This window comes from Oreochromis niloticus, linkage group LG23, assembly GCF_001858045.2.
Source record: "Oreochromis niloticus isolate F11D_XX linkage group LG23, O_niloticus_UMD_NMBU, whole genome shotgun sequence".
Taxonomy (NCBI): Eukaryota; Metazoa; Chordata; class Actinopteri; order Cichliformes; family Cichlidae; genus Oreochromis; species Oreochromis niloticus.
In genome coordinates, this window is record NC_031986.2 from 40,375,892 (window position 1) to 40,402,997 (window position 27,106).

General features: G+C 39.1%; 1 protein-coding gene across 4 annotated transcripts in view; it reads left to right on the forward strand.

Moving 5' to 3' along the window:
• The first annotated feature begins 1,753 nt into the window (after window positions 1-1,753).
• gatad2ab (GATA zinc finger domain containing 2Ab) overlaps window positions 1,754-27,106 on the forward strand; it is a 30,233-nt gene continuing 4,880 nt past the window's right edge. Inside the window, exons 1-5 of one of the 4 annotated variants that reach the window (XM_005478990.4) lie at window positions 1,754-1,938; window positions 19,925-20,233; window positions 25,153-25,276; window positions 25,511-25,642; window positions 26,296-26,361. In XM_005478990.4, coding sequence (XP_005479047.1) covers window positions 19,938-20,233; window positions 25,153-25,276; window positions 25,511-25,642; window positions 26,296-26,361 — 618 coding nt within the window. In that variant the 5' untranslated portion in view covers window positions 1,754-1,938; window positions 19,925-19,937. Of the gene's footprint in view, window positions 1,939-2,014; window positions 2,226-14,913; window positions 15,163-19,522; window positions 19,675-19,924; window positions 20,234-25,152; window positions 25,277-25,510; window positions 25,643-26,295; window positions 26,362-27,106 lie in introns of those variants that run through there. The other 3 variants (XM_025902670.1, XM_005478991.3, XM_019351629.2) reach the window with 3 other exon arrangements.

Here is a 27,106-nt window from a genome sequence, read left to right on the forward strand (position 1 = left end):
TTTTTTGCAGTGTGCTGGGTTTATGGTGAGGTTGCTTGCTCTACAACAATGTTTAGTTGGGTGGAAGGTGTCAAAGTAACAGCCACATGACATGCAATGTAATAAATGCTTTCCCAGAACAATAATTTGTTTACCTATAGTTTGTTGTAGTGGTAAGAGTTGGTGTTAGTCTGTTTTATTACTAACCCTTAGATGGTGCTAAAGTTTTCATCCAATATCTACATGTAATTTCAGAGTTAAAATTAAAATGTAGTTTTTCGCAGTTTGACCTAAAATAATTCTTCCAAACCTTTTCTCAAATTTCTAAACTAAGACTGCCACTCCTTTTTTTGTCTGATTATAAGACTGAATAAGGGTCCTGCAATCTCACTGGAAAAATGTTCATTTGCATCTCTCAGAAGTGCCTTTAACAAGTTATGAGGCCTGTGTGTAGCTAAGTATAATCTTACTCATTTATGTTTCCTTTGGGATTTTCAAAGCACAAATTCAAAGCATGACAAAGGCTTGACTTTAACTAGGATTAACTGTGTAGCTATCCAACTTGTATGGACCTTTGTACCTACATCTCTTCCTGCACCTGTTTAATTAGTTAATACAGAAAAGTGTGACAATGCAAGGTGGCTGCTTCTGTGACTCTTGCTGCATGTAACAGTGCCTGTAGAGCAGCTGAAATAGTGATAAACTTTGACCACTGCTTCGGAAAAAAACACATTGTGGTCACCATTATCTCACAGATGAAATGACAGTCAGAGGGGATTATTATGAGGTCAGGTTAAACAGGTCTGCATGCTTACAGTTAAAGGGCATACAATTATAAATTCACACAACAGCTCCAAAGCTTATGGCAGTAGATTAGTAGCCTGGATAATCTTTGTCACATGATGTGCTTCTGTCTCAGGACTGTACTTCAGCAATTGGCCACCCAGAGAACCTCAGAAATGAGCAGTCTGAAGAGCAGGAACTAGCTTGTATAGTGAAACACCTATATCTGTTCAGACCCTACCGTAAAAATGATGGCACAATCTCTTTTTACTGTAAATCCCACTGTAGAAGCAGACTATTAAAGGTATCTTTGTGAAATATAAAATAAATTTTAGAATATTTTCCCTGAAAGTAAAGCTGTTTTCAACCTTTAAAGAATATTTCAGGGACATGCTCTCTCTTTTTGTGTGTGAAAGCTTTAGAAAATATTGACTAGATAATTTTTATTTATTCTCTGAAGAATAGAAAGTCTTTTGTGAATCTTCCCCCAAAGGGTTTTAACTGTTGAACTGAAGTAAACTTCCAAAAACCTTTTGTTGTCTTTTGTTTGGTTTTGTTTGTTAGACTTTCAGATGACCTCTGGGGAGTTGTGCTGCTGAATAATATGACCTTCAGGAAACGTTCCAGGAAAGCATTACATGAAACTAGAGACTCAAACTTTTTTTTAACAATACATAAAACATGGTATAATATAATCAGTTCTCAGAAAGTGGATTGTGATATTTATGGTAGTCTTTTTCTCATTTCAAATATGCTTAACGGCATGTTTCTAAAAGCAATATTGCTAAAGCATCAAAATGCAATTCTTCTTCTTCCTATTATAATTATTATTATTTCTATACACCGATTTAATGTCGGTCTAATTGTTTAAAGTTCTCATTCCATAATTGTGTTGCAATTGCTTTTACTTTCACCTCTTTTGCTGTACGTCAGTGGAGTGTGTTCAAACGCATCATTTCCTTTTTCTCTGAGCTCTTAGCATTTCCGAGGTGTGTATGAACGCAGCATGACGCCGCCTGTGTGGTGGCTCATTACATTATCTGGCAGCCGGAGTGGCAGCGGACAGAGGAGAGGGGATCCCCGGGATTTTTTTTTTTTACAGTGAAGCCAGCTAAACAGTCGCAACAGACAACTTAAAATTACGGGGGGAATTCAGCCAAGATCCTCCTAGACTCTGTAAGTTCGCGCAGCGGTATTTCATTAGTATGTAACGTAATTTAGGGTTTTTAATTTTCAATTAAAACATGACGACGACGGAAGTTTCTCTTTCGGTGTTAGCTCAGCTAACCTAAGTTAAGCTAGCTAGCATAGCTTGATCTCAGCTAACATGCAAGGTAATAGTATGTGTGTCGCTACACATACACACACTTACCTACTGAGTGCACCAGCTTCGAAAGTACAGAAATATTAACCAAACTTCCCAGCGAAACTTGTACATGGATGCACTGATATTAGTAAATAATGTAAGTGAGTGTGTTTATTCACCTAGGTTGAAGCTGCAGAACGCTGATGTAAAACTGTCATTTTCTGTATGTAATTAACGCTCGATTGTTTGTGAATAAATTTAGCGACTGTCTGCCATCAGACTAGTGGCCGTGGAGATAGCGTTAGCAGGCTAACTTAGCTCCCTTAGCTAGCCTTGTAACACTAGCTGCTCACTTGAGACGGGGTCGGTTTCATTGTCTGTCGTGTATCGCTATTTGCACAGACATCGGTGCTAAAAAAAATCACATTTTTGCCACAATACTCAAAGGAGCAAGGGCTGCAGGGTTGAGCCCATTTCATCTAATCTCTGAAACTGCTGCTAATCACAATGGGCTGTTAGCTCGTGATAGTTAGCCGCTGGTTTAGTAGCCGGACAGATGGACAGGTTGTTGTTGGCAAGCCAAGTTAACGTTAGCATGCGATAGCTTGTTGTTGTTTGATGGGTTAGTTGAAAATGGGCAGCTTTTCTTTTGGGCAAAGTTGAGTCACTGAAGTTTATGAACACCATAACCAGTATTGCCACCGGATAATGTTAAACCGCTGTGCCTTTTTAATCGCAGATGGGCATGGTTATGGCTTTATGAGCCATTGATCTAAGAACTTTGTCAGATTAGCTCAACCGTGAAAAGCCTTTTTATGGAGGCGTAATGGTGGACGGTAATGCCTCCGTCGGGTTGGTGTGTCCACGACAGCTTGGTATCAAACACCCACACCAAACCGTGGTAAACTTAAACGCATACTTTTCTTCTTTTAAACCGGAATAGGGATGTTTGTGTAAGTCAGATAAAAATCATACCACTTAATGTATGACATGAAACGTCTTACAGTCAGGTTAAGGGCACACTCTCCAGCTGCTGTACCGATCTTTTCCCGTTGAAGTCAGACGTTTAAAGGCGTTCCTGCTATTTTAGTCATTTGAGGATAATTGTGAGACGCTTCTTAATTATCAAGCCTTGCAGTCACGCTGCCTGGTCTTAGTGTCGGAGGCTTCTTTATGCTTAAAGGGGGGGGCCTTATCTACAGCAATCTGTGAACTGTGGGTCATGTTATTTCAGTGGGTAAGTTAGTTTTGTTTTCACCTGACTTTGAGGTGTGTCTCCTTAGCTGAACAGCAGTGGGCATTTATCCCCACCTATGCTGTGCAAGTAGCCTACTGTTTATAGCAAGCAAACAGTTGGCACTCTTGGCTAGTGATTTTTTTTTTTTTTTTTTTTTTTTTTTTGCGTAGGGGGTGGGGGGTGATCTTTGCATTTTATGATGGCCAAGGCCCATGATGTAACTAGACAGGCATGACTCGAGATCCTCTCATATTCTGCCACACAGGGATTGAACCATTTTAAGATACATGTCTATTTTCTACCAACCATAAATATATTTTTGCTTTTGCCATTTTCAAGGCTCCAGGGTGCCTTGTTAAGTTTATTGTGGTTAGAGTTAGCCTTGGAGTTTGCTGGTGTCTGGAATTTAATCTTATTGTAACAGTTTTACAGTTTTTTTTGTTCCTTCTTGCAAATCTGTGAATTGTTTAGCATGAAAGTAAAGCATCAGAATAGTTTTTTTTTTTTTTTTTGCCCATAGTTATGATCATTTTAATGGTTCCAAATGAAGGGTCTTGATTTTATTTTACCATCGTTACATTGTATTGTGAATTTATGGTAATCACAAAAACACTAAAAGGTATTGCAGCCTTTTTAATGATGACAATAGACAGTAAGTTAATGAAATTAAAGATTTTCTTAGTCGTCATCCTTAGTCTTTGTTCTAGTGACTATAAGCAATACATCTTTTCAGGGTTGTGTGTCTGAACTCTTCCCACATTCCATATCTGACTGAGGTGTTTAAGACTAAAAGTCTTTAACTGTATATAATGGCAATTTATTTTTTTATAATACCAGTCATTAGATAAACAATTGGTGCAACAACTGAACATTTTCACCTTAAAACAAGAGTTGTCACTATACCAGAAATGTACTGGTTGGTACCAACACCAGTAGGATTACACGATTCTTGATGCCCAAATTGATACCAGAACAACATTATTAGCCCTGTACTGTATTTTGCTTTTCTTCTGTGCTCACTGTTTCAATATTTCCATGTTTGAGAATGTAAATGCAATTTGATCGATTTCACTGGTGCTATAAACGTGTAACTTTTCTCAATTCTTGAATGCCACAAAAGCAAAATAACAGATCCACATTTTAATTTGGCAGTGGATGACAACACCCCATTCAAAAGGTATGAGAGGTGAGGAAATTAAAGACTGAAACACGTACATCTGCATACAGTTTAAAGTTAATAAGTTTAATTTAAATGTTTTGATTTTGATGGGCCTTTAGTTTCGTATTGGCTAGCGCTTGTTCACTGTCTGATATAGTCCAGTTTTTGTGAATTTAAAAAAATATATCCATATTTTAATGTGTTGTGTCACTTTTTCCCCTCTCCTGGCATGCCTGAATACCATGCTCTTCATGTGCTTCCTGTTTTATAAATTAGCATTGTTTTTTGCTCTTCTGCTCAACTACACACCCAGAGTGTGGACCATTGCTGTCTCTCCCTTCACCTTGCAAGAGAATATGAGTGCAGCTGAGGTCAGAGGCAGGTACTAGTTTGCATGTCGTAAATCTCTACGTAATGAGAGAGGCAAAGGTGTGGCCTTACATCTGAGACTATTCAAGGCATGAAATGTCTCAGATGAGAGCTTTTTTTTAAATGAAAAAACAAAACAAAAAATTATATATGAAAGAATATATGATTTCATGAACACAGATTTTTTTTTTTTTTTTAAATGGGCTTAGTCAATACCTTTAGAGGGTTGTTAATAGTATCTCAATCGCCCAGTGTAACAGTTTAATGCAGCTGTCAGTCAGGTTTAGTTTGAGGCCAGACATTTTGAGACGGCTAACAGGAAGTGCTGGTGAAACTATGAAGTCTCAGTAGAATCAATCGCCTATCTGCTGTCAAGCATTGTGTGAATGAAAGATCAGGGAGTGTTGTTTTATTTGTTTTTTTTGTCTCAGTGATGTCATCAGAGGTAATCTACTCACAAGTGAATTAAAAGACGGCAGATAGTGAAAATTGATGTCCTGTGGTGTAAGAGTAGTTCCCTTTGCCATCTTGCTTTCAATTTCTTGACAGTTTTGCATCCTTTGCTTGCCGCAATAAGATTAATTTTGCATTGTTTTCCTAAAGGCCTCTATGTAATATGACTCTTAGGGTTACATTGGTTGATATTTTGAAGTGATGTATCAGCTGGGTAGACCCAGGGTGGGTGTGTGTGTGTGTGTGTGTGTGTTGTGTTTTTTTTTTTTTCTCTTTTAATTTTTTAATTTTTATTTATTTTTTTAAGCTCTTCTAAGAAATTGTCTTTCTGCTGGTAGTTGTGCTAGATGTTGGAGAACAGCCATCAACATATCAGCCAGGGGTTCCCACCCAAAGGCCTTGGGGAATTCTTTGGCCTCTGTAGAGGAATCCTGCACTGTTTGAACTGAATGATTTCTTGTTTACCCCGTTGGACTCCATCATGCATATATTCTTGCAATGAGATCACTCAAACAGTTTAAAGTACAGTGTGTTGATTGATAAGTTTGGCACTGTGTTTAATGGAATTAACCCCTTTGACTTTTGAATTCCTCTTTAAACTTTATACTACATGACAAAGAAAGAACCTTGAGATATGAGTGAGAAACTAAAATGTAACTTTTCATTTTTCATCATAGGTTTTGATATGTATTGTGGGTTTCAGTATGTTCCTATCTCTACTTAAACTCTCTAAAAATAACTATCTACTGCATGACCATGTAGTATTGAGTGAGAGCGTCCAGTTTTGCTCCTCTTCAGTGTTGCTGTGTGCTACAACCACATTTCCTTAGTTTGAATTCATGCAACACTTACAGTAAGATGCGTTTCATGGGGGGGTTTCCCAGACACTGGATGCTGCCTAAACAGCTGCCTACATGTAGCACATACATGCTGTCTGACTGGCCACTTACACAACTAAACATCCTAAGTTAATTTAAGGTTAGGTAATACTTATTTTTTCTTCTCCACCCAAACGTATTCTCAAGAATTGGTATTTTTACTTGGTTTGTATCTAGTAACATTTCAAAAATGCTAATGGAAATAATGCTTCTCTTTGGTTCCCCACATGAACAGTATGTTGCCTAAAAGGGGTACCGCCTCCATTATAAGGAAGGCAGTTTATGAAATACACTTTTTTTTTTCTTTTTTTTTTTTTCCCTCTCTGTCAGGCTGGCTCTTACAGCTGGTTCTATTATGGGGGCAGGGTTAACGTGACAGTTCTCGAACTCTCAGTGCATCAAGCAGACCAGCCGGCAACTTGGATACATGTTGCATCAAGGCATGAGTCCAAGAGGGGACAAACGGTTCTGGCTGACTTCCTGCCACATGGCTGAATTGGGTGAATTCTGTGTACATGTCATTTCATTAGTGCACTATCTGCCTGGCATAAAAGTAATCAAAACGAAGGTTAATAACATTGGCTGTGGAAGTTTGAACAGCGTGGCCACTTACCCAAGTTATGATTTGCAGAGTCCGGATTCTGTAGTAGATATGGATCATGTTTGTAAAGTTCCATCTGTGGATAGGGATTGTAAAGGGAAAAGGATGAAAACCAGAGGGAATTTGTAGTGTTACACCAAGTAAATGATTGTAAAAGTGGTTCTCAAATGTTCATCTTTGTGTCAGAGTACTGGGAGATGGTCCACACATTGTCTTATCCCACATCTCATTACATAAAAGTGAAGTTATCATTCCAGAAGCTCAGTGTCATTCCTACTTCATTTTTTTACCTCCTTATCACACTCTTTGAACATTCAGGCAGCATAAAATTGATGTGACGCAACAGAAACACATGCCACTAACATCCGTTAAATGTCATCTTATTTGCAGATAATCCTATATCAGTCCACAAAGGCCAGTATCAGTGTGATACAGATGTTTTGGGAGAAATATTCCTGGATTCCTACCTAATGCTGCCAGCTAACATCAGAATGCGGTTTCCTTTTGGGGTGTTTTGTGTTTTGTTTTTTTTTTTTAATTTTTTTTAACCACGTTCTTAAACATACTGTCAAGTCATACTTTGCTCCTAACACCTCTGAAAGTGCTTCACACAGGCAAAACATGGCAGATGCACGAAAGAAGATGCTAACCAAAAAGTGTCTATTCCAACTATGTATACTGCTTGGGACATGCTTACTGGTCTTACTGGTTAATAAATGAAAGGGAAAAATAATCAACCTACTCAACTAATCTAAAAAGTGAGAAATTGGTCAAAATGAACCCAATCAAACAGAAGAGATTAACCCTTGTACCCCGCATGTAGTATCTGTGTATTCAAAAGCCATTTGAAACTGTTAATCATGTGCTTTAACATGTTTCTCGTTTTTTTTTTTTTTTTTTTTTTTTTTTTTTTTTTTTTTGTTGTTGTTGTTTTTGGGGGGGGGTCACATAAAGGAGTGGCACCAGAGTGAAATTTTAGTATGGAGGCCTTTCACAGAGGTCACGTGTTTGATACTTGGGGATAACACTTTTGGTGGAGTGTGGCTTAAAACGGCATACTTTAGTCATGAGCATTTGTGTGTAGGTTAAAAAATATAATGATTATATAAAGGATAATGATAGGTTTACCTTCAATTTAAAAGAGCACTTGCCCATTTTACCTGCACTTATGTGAGGTATTTTAAATTCAATGGTTTTAAATGCAAACTGCATGCATATCCTAACTGCAACATGATATTGTCCAGCTACATGTAAACACCCCCGCCTCCTGTCATTTAGTACTTAAATGATATTCCTCCCACCTGTAAACAGACTTGTCATAGCACAAGTAAACAAGAATCTGACCAAATATGTGGGGCCATCTAAAGAGTGACAAGATACTGGGTGTGGTTTAAAAAGTCGAACAGACGTGCTTAATGACGCACCTAATGTGGATTCTGGGTGTGTTGATGCTGTAATTTTGAAAGGGTCAACTAGGGAAAGATTTTGAATTTGAATCCCTTTTGTACCTCTAGGTGTAGACACGCACACACACTTTAAGCAGGGTCAAAGATGTATGCCAACCGAGTGATTGTGGTGGGGGGTGGGCCATTGACCATTACAGAGCTGCACATACTTAAACCGAGTGAATGTCTTGAAAGCTGTTTTCACACATGCTCTTTACATCTGAATGTTTCCTGATATTACATCTGAACGTTTCCAAAGAAAAGTGCATAGGCGAACACAAGTGTCTTATGCAGTCGGATTGGACATTGTACGAGATGGCAAATTAAAGACAGTTTTAAGTCCAACTGCACCAATTCATGGTGATGTGAGAATAATCCAGGAAATGGACTGGTTGAATTCACAACTGTGGTCACCCTTTGCCCTTACACAACCCTCATCTATTTCCTGTATTAAGAGCATGTGTAAATTGGACATCTGTTATTGTGAGCTACTTTGAGACTTCAGTGTCATGGAGTGATTCTTGTAATGTAGTTGGGAGTTCATTTGTGAATGTGGTTTATATCCTTTTTTTAAAAAAAATTTATTAAAACTTTTACCATCATTTAGATGCTAGATTATGGTTGATCCTCCAAAGGTAGAAAATCCTTGTTGTACTGGTTTAGTTTTAGATTCCTGTGTACCAAACAAGTTACTCTGGAATATCAGGAAAAAGAGACAGGACATGGGTGCCATATTCTTGTTTTTGAGCTTCTCCTTTTATTTGTATCATTCAATCAACAGGGCTAACAAGTTCTGGCACATCAGCCATCATACCCATCCATATAGCATTTTCATTTCCATTTTTCTTGGAAAATGACAAGTTGCCAAAGAGTAATTAACAATAGTTTTCCTCCATGCATGATGTATGAATGAGAAGGTTAGTGTGGTGATTGTGTTTTGTGTAAGACTTCAGTTTTTCTTTTTCAATGCTGGTCTAGTCATTCACATAACCAAATTTGTAACTGCCGTGTGTTATGCCTGTGCAAATCTTTGCTTCAGATGCGTTTTCTTTCATGTCTGAAGTGCAGCCTGAATATGCCTACTGACATTTTGATTTCTCAGCTATACTTCAAAATGTTTTATTTCCTGTGGTTTCCTGTTGTTTGAACCCCACCTAATCAAGATCTTGTGAAACCTGATGATTTGTTTTTCTAACTCAGAAGTATAGCTACTCAAAAACCCAAATATAATTTACCTGGTTGTGTTCTTTAACATTGTGCACAGATGTTGCACTCAGCTTGTAGATGTTGGGACACTGTATTTTTTATTTATTTTTTTTATCACCCTTTAAGCTCTTTTTTCCCCCCCCTGTACTCTGGGCACTTCCTGCTACCATTCATTTCTGAGAAATGTAATCTGATAGCAGTCTGCGTGTGTCCTGGCCCTCCTTCTGTATGTGGGTATGTGCTTCTGGTTTTACAGGATTATGGAGTAACCATTTGGAAGCAATTTGGCTGAAATTGGAGATTATCCCTGTCTAGGAGTTTTGAAAACATTTAGTGATTCCTTTTTATTATAGAAAGTAAACATTAATGGTTGAAAATGTATCCAGTAATTTTGTGATTAGGAGTTTGAGAAGACTGTTTAAGCATTAACTGAGATGTTAGTGTTTCTTAGTCTTTCGTGATTTCGATGATCTTGATACTTGAGGCCCTGCAGATCATTTTCTGTTATTTGTGTGAAATGATTGCTCTTTATTTAATGTATTTTTTTTTTTTATTTAATTGCACATTCTGTCTGTGTATTCTTATCAAAATCCAGATGAGATGTGGGCAGTGAGAATGTGTGCACTTATTTCTTAGCGGTCTTGATGAGAATACATGAAAAAGTAAGTGTCTTCCTCATACAAACAGCCTTTCTGTGTCTGTGTGTGAGAGAGATCATGTACAGAGGTCTGTTTTCCTTTACCTGGACTTACTGTTGTTGTCCTTGTCGTCATGTTGCTGAGGGAGAATCCAGGTGGAGACATGTGCACACACACAGGGCTCTGTGTGGCTCCGGTTCTCATTTGTGCACACACCCACACACACACAGCAACACACACACTCACTCAGAAGCAGTCTGGCAGATTCAGGGTTAAAGGCTTCCATTTTGTTAGGTAACACCCTAATGGTCTGATCTGTCAGTGGCGTTAAAATGGCAGGGGCTTAACCCTTGGCGTTCAGGACACAACCAGTAGGGGCATACACACACTTACGGGCTGGCGAGCCTATAACAGAAGAACTGAGGAGTGTGTGTGTGTGTGTGTGTGTGTGTGTGTGTGTGAGAGAGTGAGAAGGGGAAGGACGAAGAGTGTGTGAGTGTGTGTGTGTGTGTGTGTGTGTGTGTGTGTGTGTGTGTGTGTGTGTGTGAGAGAGAGAGAGAGAGAGAAGACAAGGAAGAGTATTTTTCACTTGGGTACAGTGAGATTATGGCTCAGCTAACCACATGCGCTCTGCACCCTTCTCCCTCCCCCAACCATGGCACCACCTCAGCTGGGTCCCTGCCCCCACTCCTAGCCTGGTGCACAGATTAGCATAGGTAGCCTCATCTTTCATAATTACTATTATTTTTTATTTTTTTTTTATATATCCCAAAGATTATATAGATCCTGAAGGAAAGGGAAGGTGCCATTTTTGAAAATATGTTTATAAAAAACCAAAATTAACGAAGGGAAAAAAGTGTTCGTGATGGCATGTAGTAATTGCTTTAATTTAAGGTCATCACTTGGTCATATCTCACAGTATGGTAACTGGCAGTTTAAGTTTAATATTACAAAGTCCAGGTCCCCTTAGCTACATATGAAACAGTTGCTGATTGGCTTTTATTGCACAGTAATAATCTATAGTTGTATTGCTTTTATTGGATAGTATAATTGTTGTTTCCCCTTGTACTGAACCCTAAGGACACAATTGAAAAGCCCCAGTTTTTTTTTGTTTTTTTTTTTAAATGGCTGTTAATGTGTTGCTTGGCTGGGTCCATTCCCAGTGGGAGAGATCATTACAGTGCTGGAGATGAGAGGCTAGCATGCTACCTGAGGGTATGAGCTTTTCCCATTGATCTGTCTCTGTGAACTGCTGGGCACAATAGAAGCTCCGACTGAGAATAAAACGTGATGTGTCAGTCCAGGTCACAAGATTTCCATTGCCTTTACGCAACTGTATTTTATCCCTCCTGCACTACATGCCCAGATAGCAGGTTTATTGTTAGCCTACACGCCACTTGTGGAGAATTGTACATTTATTGAATGCATTGATTTACACAAGCCCTTTTTGTGGCATTTGAGAAGCAAAGGCCTTGGCGCAAAGATTTTAATTTGTTTTATAATTCAAATTGTGTGGGAATCAGAGATATCCGGTCTCACTCACTTGCGTTTTTTGTGTGTGTTTTGTTTCGGTCTAAAATCTACTTTGCCCTCAGGCCTTATTATTCTGGGGGAAATGAGAGAGACATGCATCCACTCATCCTCTACAGTCTCCTGAGAAAACAGACACAGATAACTAATCACTAGCTGGTGCTCATCTAACCTCTTCCTCATTTTCTTGTCATTTTGGTTTTTGTTGTTGACAGTGCCCTTTTAATATAAGAGATGAATCCTCATGATGTTGTTTACACCAGCATGGATGCATTAATTGCAAAATGCTGGTCCAATATCCATGTTAAATGAGTAGTTAAGTAACTGTCCATTGTATTTAACCTGTAATTTCATAAAAGTGTTGTTGTTTTTTGGGCGGTGGGTGGGTGGTTTTGTTTTGTTGTTTTAGATCTTAATGTTTGAAATATGAAATGGACTCCCTGTGGTCTACCCATGTCCACATATGTGTTACTTTGTAGTTGGCAGTTAGGTCTAACCGGCAACCAAGATGGTGAATGTCTGAATATCAATACTTGTAGGCTACAAATAAATGGGTGTTGTCCATCCTTTATTTATGGTCTGTGGCAAAGACATGTGGATAGTGCATTCTTAACAAAGTGCACTGTTTTTAATCTTGTTGGGTGAATGTGTTCTTCTTTGGCAGCAAATATTTTACTAACCTAAGGGCATAATTGGTTACCATTTAAAATGTCTGTAATATGAGCTCAGACAAGGACTGTGCAATACCGTCTTGGCAGATAATACTGGTATAAAGTTTTACGTCACAGGTGTCATATGACAATATCAGTAATACAGTGCACAAGAATGAGACAAGTCCAGGTATGTCTGAGAGTGAGAGCCCCTTCTTAGATTCTGAATATGATTTAATAAAATCATAATAATTTGTTTCTAAAAATGCTTTGCTAAATATGCAAAATAATTTTCTGCAAAGGTGGGAATGGAAAAACTTGTTTTGCCGCTTAAGGCAAAAACACACTGTTGTGTACAACCAGGGTAAGAAGGTATGTGAGGAGGAGATGCAGCTAGTGTGAAAAATTATTCAACCAAACATTTGTGGATGGAAATTAATGATACACTTAAATGTTTAAAAAGGGAGGCTTTAAGCAGCTGGTTGAAAAGCTTGACCAAAGATGGAACATCTGACGTAGAATTTATTTACGTGACTCCTGTGTTACTGTCTAATCCCAGAGAGCAGTAAATAAGACACCATATGTAGTAGCAGTGGTTGGCATACTTACACCATTTTGATCAATGATTTTGGACATTAAAATTCAGAACTTATTTTCTGTGCAGTCCCAGGTAATGAGACTTGTGGTACTGGTTTCCTTCAGCCATCTCCCAGTGGATTTGCTGACTGGCAAGTCGGACCTGTTTGTGGGACTGTATTGTTAGTTTCAGTTGATTTTACGTAAGTATACATGAAACTGTGGGAACATGGAATGTGCAGGGAGTGCTAATGGTTAATTAATCAAAGATTTTTGTTGGCAGTTAATTGCAATTGGAGTATCCAGCATAATCCGAATTTTCAGATCGTCTGTCATATTGTGTTATCAGTGAGGCTCTTGGATGTATCTTAGACATGCTTCTGATATTGAAGAGTGTCACAGTTGTGGAATCCTAATTTGATTTATTAGGGTGTTTATTTTCTGCCTTTTAGCTCTTTTGAGTGTCACTGGTATAGATGAACTTTTGCAGGTCTTGGTGGTAGTGAAGAGGTCATGCAGCTCAGGTCCTACCTGCTCAGTAACACCTGGTATATGCTTGATCCTCCTCTGAGTCATATGCTATAGATATGTTATTTGGTACTCTTGGTTGTGGATACTGCAGGTGACGTGTGTTGCTTAAGACTAAGCATAATTGAGTTTGATATAACAGTGAATATAAATTACTCCCAGTTAGTCTCAAGTGTATACACAACACATCACATGTGCATGTAGAACAGTTGTTTTTGCCCCCCATGTTGCTTAGCAGCAGTGCATCATTACATTAACTATTCGATTCATGATGCCATCCATGTCTTCTGGGACAAAGGTAGCCACGTGTCTCTAGTTGGGGAAACAAGGAGCCATATCCGTCTTAGTGATGTTGAGATGTGACTGCACTGTCCCAAAGGAATATAGTCATTTTTTACGTTACACGGTTCACCGCCACTGTTAAAGTGTGAGTAAGGTGCAGCTACCATTTCCACATCCTTACTGCTTCAACTGTGATTTCTGAAGCAGTGTGTGTGGTATGTATACACCCACACGCAAGCTGTCATCTCTGGCAGATAAATGGCCTTTGTGTCCTGTGATGGTACGGCAGGGCACATCTGTCCTTGCTGCGTACCAGAGGAGAGTGCAGACGTATGCAAACAAACCTGAATGTTTAACTGCACTGTATGTATTTTTATTTTGTTTTTAATGTTTTTTGGTGTACTTTTTGCTAAAAGCTCAACGTCTTGCAAAGAGTCAGGGATGCCTTTGTCTTAAAATTAAATTTGAGCATATTTACAGAGATGAATTGTTGGAACAAACTGCAGTCTTGGTGATAAGTGTTTTGTAGAAATTGCTGAAAAGCAGTTTCAGATTTCCACCTCACAGTGAAGTTCTTTAAGTGGTATGTTTTACAGCTGGAATATTCATAAAGAGATGTTTGTACACATTATAGTGTCTCTTTGTTACTTTGTTTTTCCCCTACTAAATGCTACATTATTTTTCCTTTTGTCCTAACAATCTTAAATATTAGTGTAAAATAGGCTGTGGCATGATTAGGAAGAATATCTATGCAATCTATGGTGATATTTCTTAAATAATACAGATTACGGTTCCAAAATTGGAGGAAAAAACCCCCCTATATCTAGGGTGAGTGGCTCTGGTAGGCAGCATGCAGCATTTTGCTTGTGTAGCTTGGGTCTATTTGCCTGATTAGAGTGATGCGTCAGGTTGTAGAGATTTAACAAAAAAAAAGATCAGTCATGCCAGTGAAGTAGTGTCAAAAAAGTAGATGCCCCAGATAAATAAAATAAGCCACTACTGTGTTACAAATAATTTACATTAGGGGGAACGTGATATACTGTCAAAATTATATCACAGTATTTCAATGTGAAAATGTGTTTACTACATTTCTGATGATGTGGGGCGGTGAGGGGACTTTCATTGATCCTTGTACTTCCATTTGTACCTACTTGGATCGACTTCACGTCTTGCGCCTCTGATCGACTAATTTTCCATTACAATCAAGTACCACCCAATTTGCGTGGTCATCGTTAAAGCAGCGCGGTCGAGCGTTCTGTGACGTAATTAGTATGCGACACAAATGCTAAAAAGGTGGACACCGAGGCGATAATATACCTGCAGCTCAGTCTTTGGCTTTTTGTCATACGCAGAGACCACAGCATTGTTTTTTGTAGCCATTTCCCTTGTTGCCGGGTTTCAAAATTGGTCATTTTGATTTTCGTGAACGAGACCTTCTGATGAGTCATCGAGTGACGCCACTGCAGCCAATCGGTGGCATGGAGTCTGACGATGTCACATTTTAGTACCTGCTCAGATCGCTTTGGAACCCCGGTCAAGCAGGTACTATGACCCACTTGAAAAGCGTGGCCTGTCGATCGAGTAGGTACTAATGGAAAAGGGGCCGTAGAGTGCAATAGTAGTGACACAGCAATACAATGTAACATGAGCGCAAAGATGGCACTCATGTGTATTCCCTCTAAATTTTAGTTTAACAGTAACTAAAGTAAAGCTGCACTATTTTCTCACATAAAGTGAAGCATTTTTTTCTGCCTGGGTTTTTGTATCTTGAATCAAGTGTTTTAGTCATTTGCGTAAAGTGCTGCTTTCCCACCATATAATCATGTCGGTAATTTCCATTCACCGTTAGCTCTTCCTGTTATATGGAGTGTAGCTAGTGAGTGCTCCAGCAACGCGTGGTAGAGTTGTTTGTTTACATTTGGGTTGAACATTGCCAGCTGCTAACATCTCCTCTTTTCTAGCCCATTTGTATTTGATGGCAAAACAAATTTGCTGTTTCCATTTTTAACAGGAGCAATTTTGCATATTTTGCAAAGGTTGTTGGAGGTTTTTTTGTTTTCTTTTGTGGTTTTTTTGGGTACTTCATTGTTATAAGAGGCTGACACTCAGCTTTTGCTCTTGTGGCTCCCTTAGACATGTCCAGGCTTGTCTTGTCATTGTGTGCACTAGGGAGTGCATGGCGAGTGCATGCTATAGCAGTGATATTGCGAGATGACCTTTTTTAAAAAAAAAAATTAATAATATAGTGTTTTTAAAATAAAAACAAAATTATACTGGTATTGTCACAGATGATACGTGGCACAGCCCTACTGTACATTGCTATACAGTAACTTTAAAAAAATCATATGGTTTTGTTATTAAATGGTCTAATATAGGTAGAGAACAACAACCAATCAGAAGATAAGACTTTATTCTCATTTAATGGTCAATATTAAACAAAGAGCTAAGCATCAGCAATCAGGTTTTTCCTGTCATTGGATTTTCAGTGTTTATCAACAAACGCAGCACAGTACACATCTCATAAGCTGGGAACAAGTTAATACCTGAGTTTACATGGAGACACAAGACTTTGTTACAATACAAATTATGCCATGTAGCAGACATGTGTGACTAACAAATATGATGCCCTGTGGTTAAATATAAATGCACCCAGTAAACATTTATGCTGTGTTAGTATAATGCATAGTAACTTAATAAACAAATGAGACCTATTCAATAAATGAGTGAGAATTAACTTGGGGCGTGATCATCCTGTGAGTGAGCCACCATGGTTAAAGAACCCAAAGAACTGGACAGCCTAACTGTTTATACCTTAAAAATGTAGAACTAGTATAAATAGTTCTGAACGTTAAAAAGGGATTGAGTATCAGTTCTAAAATAACCACAGATCCTATTAGCCCTAATTTGATAAGAAAGCATTTAGATCCAGACTCAACAATGCAATGTAGGTGACGTATGCTGTGCTTGTGTAATATACAGTGACAGGGGATGACCATGGGCGTTCACTGGTACAAATCAAAAGATATTTAGGTTTATGTACTGCTTTTTCATTAGTTGTTTGAATAATATCATTTTGCAATGGCAGGTCATTTTTTTCCTTCTTCTCTGTTGGCTTAAGACAGTTAAAATTTAGTACCTTAATATTTATTTTTTTCTTCTTAACTGACACATAAGTGAGCCATGTTTGCTCATCAGCCCCAATGCTTTGGAATGTCCAATCATTTTCTTCTCCTCGTCTACTGCCTTGTTCCCTGTGTAGAATGTACTTATAGCCAACCATCTCCCTTGCTTTATTCTACCCTTTTGTCTTGAGATTAAACCTGCATCTCTTGTCAAGCATAAACGAGTTTTAGTCTAGTTTATAAATTCTAACATTTTTTGTCTTTCAAACAATCCTGGGATACAGTTAGTGGTTAGTCTAAGCGTGTCATTAGATATGCAATAGGCATTTTCATGATTTTGGTCTGAGGACAGTTCAGTCTGTCATATTTGAAACTTTGGATACATGAGAGAAAATGTTTATAAGCACGAAGTGCTTAATGAATACATGGCCTACATTGGTGTGGTTGGTGTCAGCGTTGCACAGTGTTGGCATTATTTTTCTGCTGTGTAATGGCTTTTTCTCAGAAACCTAAGTGGGTCTCTCATCGTCTGCTGCAACTGTACTGAATGAGATTAAGGTCAGCATCTGGGACACTGGCAGTAGGAAAGGAGATGCCTGTATTAGATATTAATATTACATTGTTATCATTTTTAAACTCTACATTTTATAGACTTAAAAATCCATTTAAGGGTATATTCTTTTTATAGCATACTTCTACAACTTATAGCGACATATTTCTTGCTTATGTTTCATGGTATAGGAATGAGTGGAATAAAATGTATTGCTTGAAATCTTCAAACAAATGTATCTTTTAAACTTGAATGGCATCCTACCCTGACTGTTAATTTGGGTTCATGTTAGATTATTCGATTAAACTACCTCCCAAACTCTTCACACGTTCTTTTGCTTTAAGACAAAGGCTACTTCTAAGATCATATATGTCAGCACTGTAAAGTTGACACACAGACTGCTATTCAGTTTTGCCCAGGTATACCTCAGCTTAGGTATCTAGAGATCTTGATCAGTAGTTTAATTGAGATGGATACCACCATTTCTATGTCTCAAATTCCAAAATCAGATTTGAATTAGAACATTTGAACAATCAGTCCCTACTTGACAGAGTGCTCAAGTGCATCTTATTCACTGGTCTCTGGGAATAGAGATTAAAACAGGAGTTACATGTTACTTTGTTTTGTGGATTATTATGAAGGTCATAAAAATCTACATAGTAGGATTCAGGGCTCGCAAAATTTCAAAATCTCTGGTAGCCCTTCGGGCAGGCACTCTTCAGTTTTTGGTAGCCCAAAATAAATTTAAGTAGCCCGAATAAAAAGGAGAGCAATTAATTTTTTAATGTTTTGTTTCCTTTACAATATTATACATTAAAGTATAATATTGTAACGGAAACAAAAATTAATCAGAAAATTGTTAAAATACAAATCACAACAACTGTATAAAAATTACAATCATCAACTCGAATACTTGTTTCTAATTGAACAGAAATTTCTATGAACTTGTAAGAACTGTGTAGAACATGAATCAGTCTGTGTCAGATCCTGAATCTGAAATTTCCACTGAAGTCAAGGGTAAGAGGCAAGTGGAACCAAGATCTAGGCCATTTGCTTTTTGAAGTTTGCAAAGACTGCTAAATTTTGACAATGGTAGTTCACTCTTTGCAACATAGTATGCTTTTGAAAGATTTTTCAGGACTTCTTCTTGTGCTTGGTTTATTTTTAGTATGTTTTTTTGCAATTGCTGTTTGTTCTGGGAAAGATATTGCAGACTGGGCAATAATGCATTTCTTGCATTTCTCATGGGTTCTGATGGGGTCTTTCTTAAAATTACTGGTCCCAGTAACAAAGGCGCTTGGCGACTCAGATATCGAGGGAAACTCACGACACACCCGGCAGAACATCATGTTATTTATCTCGTCATACTCCAGCCACATAAATTCTTTTGTCCATGAAACCAAAAAAGCTGAGCTTTCTTTTTGCCTCAGTGTGATTTGTCATAACTTTTCCGTTTTGTGGTAGGCTTTTCATTGGCTGCCCCTTCTTCACCCTGACCTGTCTTATTTGGCTCAGCAGAACTAAAATACCGGCGTAAATCCTGCTGCTTTTACACACGTACTTACATAATGGTCAGCGATTCTCTGCGCAATCAACCTCTCACATGTTTAAGCTTGCTGTGGGAGATTTCACTTGTCACGTTTGAATAGTAAGCTAATGAGTGATAAGACGATGTCAGAGGAATTGGTGCGCAATTAATCGTCACTCACCAATCAGTGCTGCCGCTCTCTATACACCGTTCGCGCGATCGCAAAGTGAAAGTGAAAGCAAAAAACAAGCACAAATTCAAACGCGATTTCAATATGTCACATATTGACAGAGGCTCATCGATGCCAATGACATATTACTCAGCTACATTTGCGAAAGAAAATGCAAAAGCATTGACACATATTTTTCCTTCCTATGATAGCCCGACGGGCAGGGCTGAGATAGATTTTGGTAGCCCGACTGGAAAAATCGCTAGCCCCGGGACGTCGGGCTAGCGATTTTGCGAGCCCTGGGATTGAGCAGCCTTGCTGATACTGTGTGTTTTGTGGTATTAGCAAATCATGCAAAATATTTACTTTATAATAGTGTGGGGAAACCAGTTACTCTAATTCTCGTAGTAATGCTGAGCTGTAGAAAATACCCTAGTATAGAGGTTGAATTTAGTGCTCAGGTCGAAGGCAGCTGAACTTTTACGTTTTTGAAGACATTTTGCCTTTCGTTTAAAAGCTTTGTTCACAGCTGCCCTCAACTGAAGCACTTTAAACTACTATGACCTAGATGACTGTGAACCTCCATAGATGAAGTTTAGTGGTTCTCAAGCATTTTCTTGCATGAGAAAAACATCCAAGCCCCAAGATGAAGTTGGATTTCACTTAACTCTGCACAGTAGCATTGGCAAGTTTGTTTGTTTTAATGGCAAAATAATTTTGTTTAAAAACCCACATTTATTCATCTTATATTTCCTTAATATTCTTCACCAGTCTGCTGGGGCTTGCCCCAAAATCTGTGAACCTTAGCCCTACAGTAACATTGCACCTTAATCTGTTTGATGACTACTTTTTTTTTTCCACAACCAAATCTTTTTTTTTTTTTTTTTTTTTTTTAAATGTAATTTTGTAATATTTTCCTTTGTCTTTCTCTCCAGGGTGAGAGCAGCCATGTCAGAGGACGCAGTGCGTCAAACACGCAGCCAGAAGCGGGCTCTAGAGAGGGACCATGCAGCTCTTGCTGGGTCCCTGGGGGACATGGACAGTAAACGTGTTAAACTGGAGAAGAGCGATGCAGCTGGGACCCCTCTGGCCCTTGTGGGATCTGGAACCGAGAGTGTCAAGCTCAAGAGTGAGCAGGCTGCTAAGGTAGCAGCTAGCATCCTGAAGGCTGGTGAAGTGAAAGCGACCATCAAGGTGGAAGTGCAAACTGGAGATGAGCCTGTTGACATGAGCACATCCAAAAGGTAAGAAAAGTAAAAAGATCAGAAAAGAAGAAGTAATATTAACAGTAACAGCTAATGTAGGGGCTCAGAGTTTGTTGGCTACAGGGAATGTACTCCTGTTTAGTTTACATTGTGCTGTTGCAGACATTAGTTTGTGATTAAAAAGTAAAGTGTTAAAAATGGGGAGCAATACAGATGTTTAGCTTCAATTTAACTCATAACAGATGTGATTTATATTCACATTTCTGAACTGAAAATGAACAGATCTGTAATGACAGTTAAATTTTAATGTTTTTTAACTTTATTACGTTAATGCTGAACATTTTAGTCAGCGCAAAACTGATTTGACTCAATTATCGCCCACTGGTATCGGTAAGTGTTTATCACTTGCGTGTACACTGGGTCTTGAGTTTTGCATAGTCAGCCAGCTGTCTCCAAAGAAAAACAATTCTCACATATTTGTACTTTCATAAAATAGACCCTAATCATCAAAATGCAAAGAACATTTTCTGTTTCTATTTGAGTAATAGTTAAGCATAATCAATCATCAAATGGGTTAAAAGGACAGTTGAGGTGGAGTAATCATCCACATTTTTGTGTGCAAGATTGTTTGAAAACTTCTCAAGAGTTATTTATGTATTGTAGGCCCCGAAGTTCATGCTTTCATGCACAACACATGGTTTTGTGCTGAGACGTGTCGATTGGAGTTTCTCGTTTCTTTGCACCAGCAAGTGGTCTGACAGGAGTCATACAGGAAGTCGCTGTGTGGTTGTCGGCAGCCTGCCCCCATTTTGAAAACTTTGAGGCTCCTGAGGCCTGGGCTCCATTTTCTCCCACAGCAGCACCTGAACTCTGCCTCACACTTCACACAAAATGAAGGCTATGTGTCACAAACTGGTTCCAACTGGCCGTTGCCATGGTTTCCACGTTGGAAGGAGCAGTTGGAGGAAGGAGGGGCCAGGAGGGGTAGTGGGTGTGTCACATGACTACTCAGAGAAATGCCTGATGTCATGTGATGTGTGTTTGGTAGAGCGATAAATACACACACTGATCTGATGGCAGTTAAAGTGGAACAGGGTTGTGATTATGCTGAAAGTTTGTTGGCTCTGTCTGTGGTGCATCATAACGACGCACAGGCGTCACCTTTGGCCCCCGTTTAACTCTCAGCATGCGTTTGTGTGCATACTCACCGCATAACGATGATTTTATTGTTGTACTATATAGAGGAGTTGGTGTGTCTTGGCAAGCTTTGTAAAACTATTACTGAAATGGAATGCAAACCACATCTTTCTTCGCCAGAGAAAAATATAGTAACTGAACTGAGCTGGACGTCTTGGAAGTGTGCACGTATTCAGTTGGAAGAAAAAATAAGTCAACCCTTTCAAATGACCAGGATTTCTGAATTGATTACTCATAAAATATGGTCTGATCCTCTTCTACGTCACAACTATTGAGAAACGAAACTTGACTAGACTTTGAAAAAAAAAAAAAAAGATCTTTATTGAAAACACTGAGTCATCATTCACAATGCAGGCTGGAAAAATCAAGGGACCTCTTAAATTTAGTGAGCTTCTGAGATGTTATCAGTAGATGCTCAGGAGTCTTACACAACAATGAGAGCTTTGTATCGTTCCTGCTACTACAAAACACTGTTTCAGTTCATAAATATATTTCAAATGTATCAACAGCCCATTTTTATACCATAGTGCAACGTCTCAGTTAAGACGGTGTTACAGTTTCCACATTTGCAAGTGTGTGATCACTTCCTTGGGTTTGAGCAGCATAAATTAGATCAAATGAGAGGGACTGCAAGGCCCCAGTTAGATGTCTGTGCTGTCCTTTTTTTGGGGTGATTTTGCAGACTCATCCACATGATGCACTATAATGAACTGGCTACACATGCATCTTTCAAGCTCCTTCAGCACCACTTGTTCAGGGCATCTGTCAGCTGACCACGTCCACAACCTAGTATAGTCTTTAGGTCGGTGTTGGGACTCTTGGACAGTTCAAAAACACGGGTTTACTTATCATGACCATCATCCAGCTCCTTTCTTAAGCTTCACATCATTAAATGCTGCCCTGTAATATGCTAAACTTTCTTGATTCAGTTGAATTTATTGTTCCCTAAAGAACTGAAGGGGATCCAGGCCCAGAAGTAGCAGTTCAGCCTCAACCTTTGATGCTTTCACATTTTTAATAGTCAGAACAAGTTGCTGGTTTTGGTGTGCCATGCCCTTGTTGATCCAGTCACATCATTGCCTTTTGAAATTAACTTGAGACGTACAACAAGGTAGTATTTTTGGACAGCACAGACTTCCTTTGCGCTGTCCTTCCATTAACACCATTCTTATTCAGTGTTTTACTTCGCATGGACATGTGAAGCCAAATTTTAGCAGCTCATAGAGACTTCTGTCTTTTTGGGGGAAGCTTGTGTTTTGTTTTTGGGGTTTTTTTCCCATTGATGAACATCCAGATCTTTAGGGTGCTTTTATAGGGTTTTTTTTTTTCCATCTCCATGCCATACCAACTAGTCTTGGTTGGGGGTTTTTTTTTGTTATTTTTTTTTAAACTTTTTTTTTTAAAGTTTTTTTTTTTTAAAGAAGTATTTCTTTAATATAGGAGCAGACTTTGACAGTAACCAGAATTTGTATTACTTTACTTTATAGCCTTACAGCTTTTGCAGACCTTTCGATCACGTTTTTCCTCGGTGTGTTCAATAAAGACCTCAAAACTACAACTTTGCAATTTCACAAGTTTGTCCCTAAAGCAGGCATCGGCAGCCTTCGACATAAAAAGAGGCGTTTTAGCTCCTCCTACCAAACAAGCGGAGGAAAAAAAGAGCAGCACATGCGAGTGATGGGTGGATGGCAGTAATTGGGAGAGGATAAATTAATTCATATAAATTTTCAGTTAACCCTAATTCTAACCCATGCCTCGCGAGCGCAGGTTGTCGACCTCTGCCCTAAGGTGAGGCATTACTCAAGTAGTTTGCATGCATGTTAATGCTTCATGTACATTATAACTATATGCCAATATTTGAGCACATTGTTCTATTTGCTATTGTAATTAGCCATGGAATTTCGGTACCTTCAGAGAGTCACGCATAGTCTGAAATGGCACTTGGCAGTATTGCATTGCGTTCTGAATGAGAATTCCACTGCACCTCATGACTGATTCAGCAGTCCTACACTAGGGTCAGTGTGAATCTACGATTGGGGAAGCCGAGGATTGCAGAAACCCTGGACATTACATAACCAAGTTGGTGTGTGTTGTGATGCTTGTGTAAGCTGTTCTCAATAGTTACTAGCTTGTGGTGGTTGGTACTCTGTGTCATTTGGCAGAGCGACTAACTCAGTGAAAGAGCTGGGTTGCCATTAAGCTTTTGTTTGAGAGGATGACGCTCTCACCTCTCCTCTAGTGCTAGTTATGTGTTGTGCTGTTTTTAATCATGTTGTATAGAAAGACATGTAAACCTATGGGGAGAAAAACCTTAGCTGTGCTTAGGGAGGGTAATCTTTCTTGGCGTAGCATTTTCTAAAACTTGCAGGTTAACTCATGTTTTTTACCAGATTTTGATGAATCCTGTCAGGGAAGTACTCTTTTAGGAGCGTTCGTGTTCTCGGCAGCAGCTGGATTTTTTTTTTTTTTTTTTTTTTATGACACCAAATGTTTTTTGGGATTTGTGTTGTGATTGCTTAGTCTGAGGAAATGATTGTCTCATAAACAACATGGTTATTGCTTGCCTTATTGAACTGATCGTGCAATATCTGCTGAGGGTTGTTGTCAGGGCAGCTGCTGTGAAGGAGGAGTGGATGGCACAGAAACGTGTCTGGAGACAGAAGTGAACAAAAGGAAGAGAAAAATGTGAAGGTCTGAGTCAGTGAGTTGGAGTATAAAAGATGAAGAAGTAAGTAAGGATGGGGGAGGGGTGTGTGAAGAAGTAACCGAGTGAGAGAGAGTGTACACAATAGGTTGGCTCCTGGCCATGTATATTCCCCTCCCCCTCACTGTCACCCTCTCCAGTGTCTCCAGCAGACCGCCGCTCTGCTCAGCTTGTGACTCTGATGTCGGCAGCTGGGAGGGAGGGGAGAGCTGAGGCCCAGGCTATGCCGATCTGGCTAGGCCACAGGCCTCGCCACAGAGGTAGGGGAGGGGTGAGGCCTTGTCTGAGTGGCAAACTGGGTCTGCGCTTGAAGCCCTGAAGCCTCCAGCTTGACAGCAATTGAACAATTACATAACTACAGTGCATGTGTACATGCATAACTCCACAGTATGGCACTAACCACTACCCCTCACATAGTGTCATATCACAGCCCATCCTCCCTTAGTTCTCCTTACCACTGAGTCTTTTAGTACCTGACAGGCTCCCCACCGTGACAGAGGGAGATTTATTCTTCTGCCATGGTCCATGAGCTGTTAAATTACAACAACCCCCAACTTCTTATCTCCACCCTTCTGCAGACTCATGCAAATGAAGCTTTCCGCTAGTCGCCTTTGTTCTCCCTGGTGCTCAGGAAAAGCTACTTAACATTTCATCAAAAGTCTTCAGCCTTTTCTTCAATTTAACCCCCCCCCCAAAAATGCATTAAATTTGGCCTTTGTTTATGTGTTGTTTGGGTGCAATCTTGCTGTTGGACGGGAGCGTTCAGAAGGACTGCCGATTTTACCTTTCTTCAGAGATAATGGGTTGTTGCTTTCTTCCCCTGCCGCCATTACTCCATTATTGATCTCTTGCTTCTTTCCTTCTTGTGTGTCCTAGCACACATTCACACTACAACAAGGAAGGTAAAATTATAATTGAATACTACCATCTACTGGACGAAAGACAAAACTACATTGTAATTGCAATTTTTTTTTTTTTTTTAATAACACTAAAGTGTATTGAAGTATAATACAAAGCAGACTCTTATTAAATGATCTTTCAATATTTCTCCCCTCAGCGACATTAAGAAAGAGCGACAGCCGCCCTCTCCAGATGATGTGATTGTGTTATCGGACAATGAGCCATCCAGTCCTCTCATGAATGGCCACTGCTTCACAAAGACTGACACAGATAAACTTATGGTAGGAAAAAAAAAATCTATACATCGGGTGAAACTCTACTTTCCCACTTTGTGCGAAAAATGATAGAGAAATGTATCACTTAAACAGATGCAGCAATTTTTGTTGACACATTCTATACGCTTTTATTTCAGTCATCTAATGTGCCGAGTTGGCCCAATTAATCTGTCGTGGAAAATCCCAGCCTTATAATTTTCTCATTGATTTCTCATTATTATCTTCTATGGCATTTTATAGAAGAGTTCACCTGAGGAAAGGGAGCGCATCATCAAACAGCTCAAGGAGGAACTAAGACTCCAAGAGGCCAAACTAGTGTTGCTGAAGAAACTACGACAGAGCCAGATCCAAAAGGAGAGCACAGTACAGAAGGTAACAAGACCTTTTAACATTTTTTTTTGCAGTTTTATCTGTTATTTTTGTATGAGCCAGTAGGTACAAGTAATTCTTATCAGACAAGTCCCATTTTTCTAATAGCCCTTTTCCACTGGTACCTACGCGAATGTGTTTCTGTCATTTTCCTTTACAATGGAGTACCACCTAATGAGCATGGGGTTGTTATAATAGTGCGGCTGAAAGTCCTGTGACGTCCTGCACAACAAAGGACATTGAGGCTATGGTATACCTGCTGCTCAGTGTATGGCTTTTTGTTGGGGACCACACTGTTTTTTTTTGTGTTGCCATTTACCTCGTTGCCAGGTTTCAGAAAGGGTGGTTTTGATTTTTGTGAAGGAGACACTCGTCAGTAATCGAGTGACACTACTGACTAGCCAATCGGTGGCATGCAGTCTGTTGACATCACATTTTCGGATGGCCTCAGATCACTTGGAACCCTGGTTGAGTAGGTACTAAAAGAGTACCAGGTACCTACCACCTAATGGAAAACCCTAAAAACTGTGTAGAGTCATGCTGAGGTGACCTGAGTTAGGTACTAGTGATGAAGGGCTACAAATGTCTGTTTTCCATATGATGTAATGTTTGTACTAAAATATTATGTTTTGTAATGCTGTTTCCTTAATGTTCAGGCTACTGGCTCTGTGGCTACTCCTCCTCCTCTGGTGAGAGGTACATCAAGCAAAGGATCCCTTCAGGTAGCTACTCACTTATTCGTCCGAACTTGTATTGCAGAGTGTACAGTTGCACTAGTTGTTTGTGAACCACTTGGAATAACCAGAAATTCTGCATTGACTGCTCTAATTATGTGGTCTTGTCATCATCTAAGTCACAGTTTGAATAAAAAGGAATTACAAACAAGTTCTCTTTTCATTGTCATCAAACTCACTGAGTATTGACTTACAGTCCAGCCAGTTGGTGAGATACATGCCTTGATTACAACTTTTACCTCTAATAGAAGAGTTGTAGAGAAAGATGAATCTGAGGCTCCAAAGTATTTTTTTTTTGACAACTTGGGCATCCATCTATTCACAGTGAGACAAACTTTCTACAGTTGTTGAAAGTTCAGGTCTTGGTATTCATCGTGCTATTATTCCACCAAGAACACAGAATGCAAATATGAAAGAATGTAACTGCTGAGACATGTCTTAAGTTCATTACAAAACACTCTTGGGATTGCGTTCTTTGGGCAGATGAGTGGTTTGGAGAGGTTGGATGACACATCAAGACAAGAAAGCACACAAGTTAATCAGCAACTGTGGCTGGTGCTGCATAATCTAGTTCTTTGAATTACTAAACTTAAGAGTTTACCTACTCTGTACAACATAGTTCATGTGCTGTTTGTTTATTCACATTGTATTTGACTGTTATTGTAATATAGATGATCAGACCAGAGTTGTTGGTTGACAAACTTTGTCTTGCTATTGTGTAATTGCATGTAAA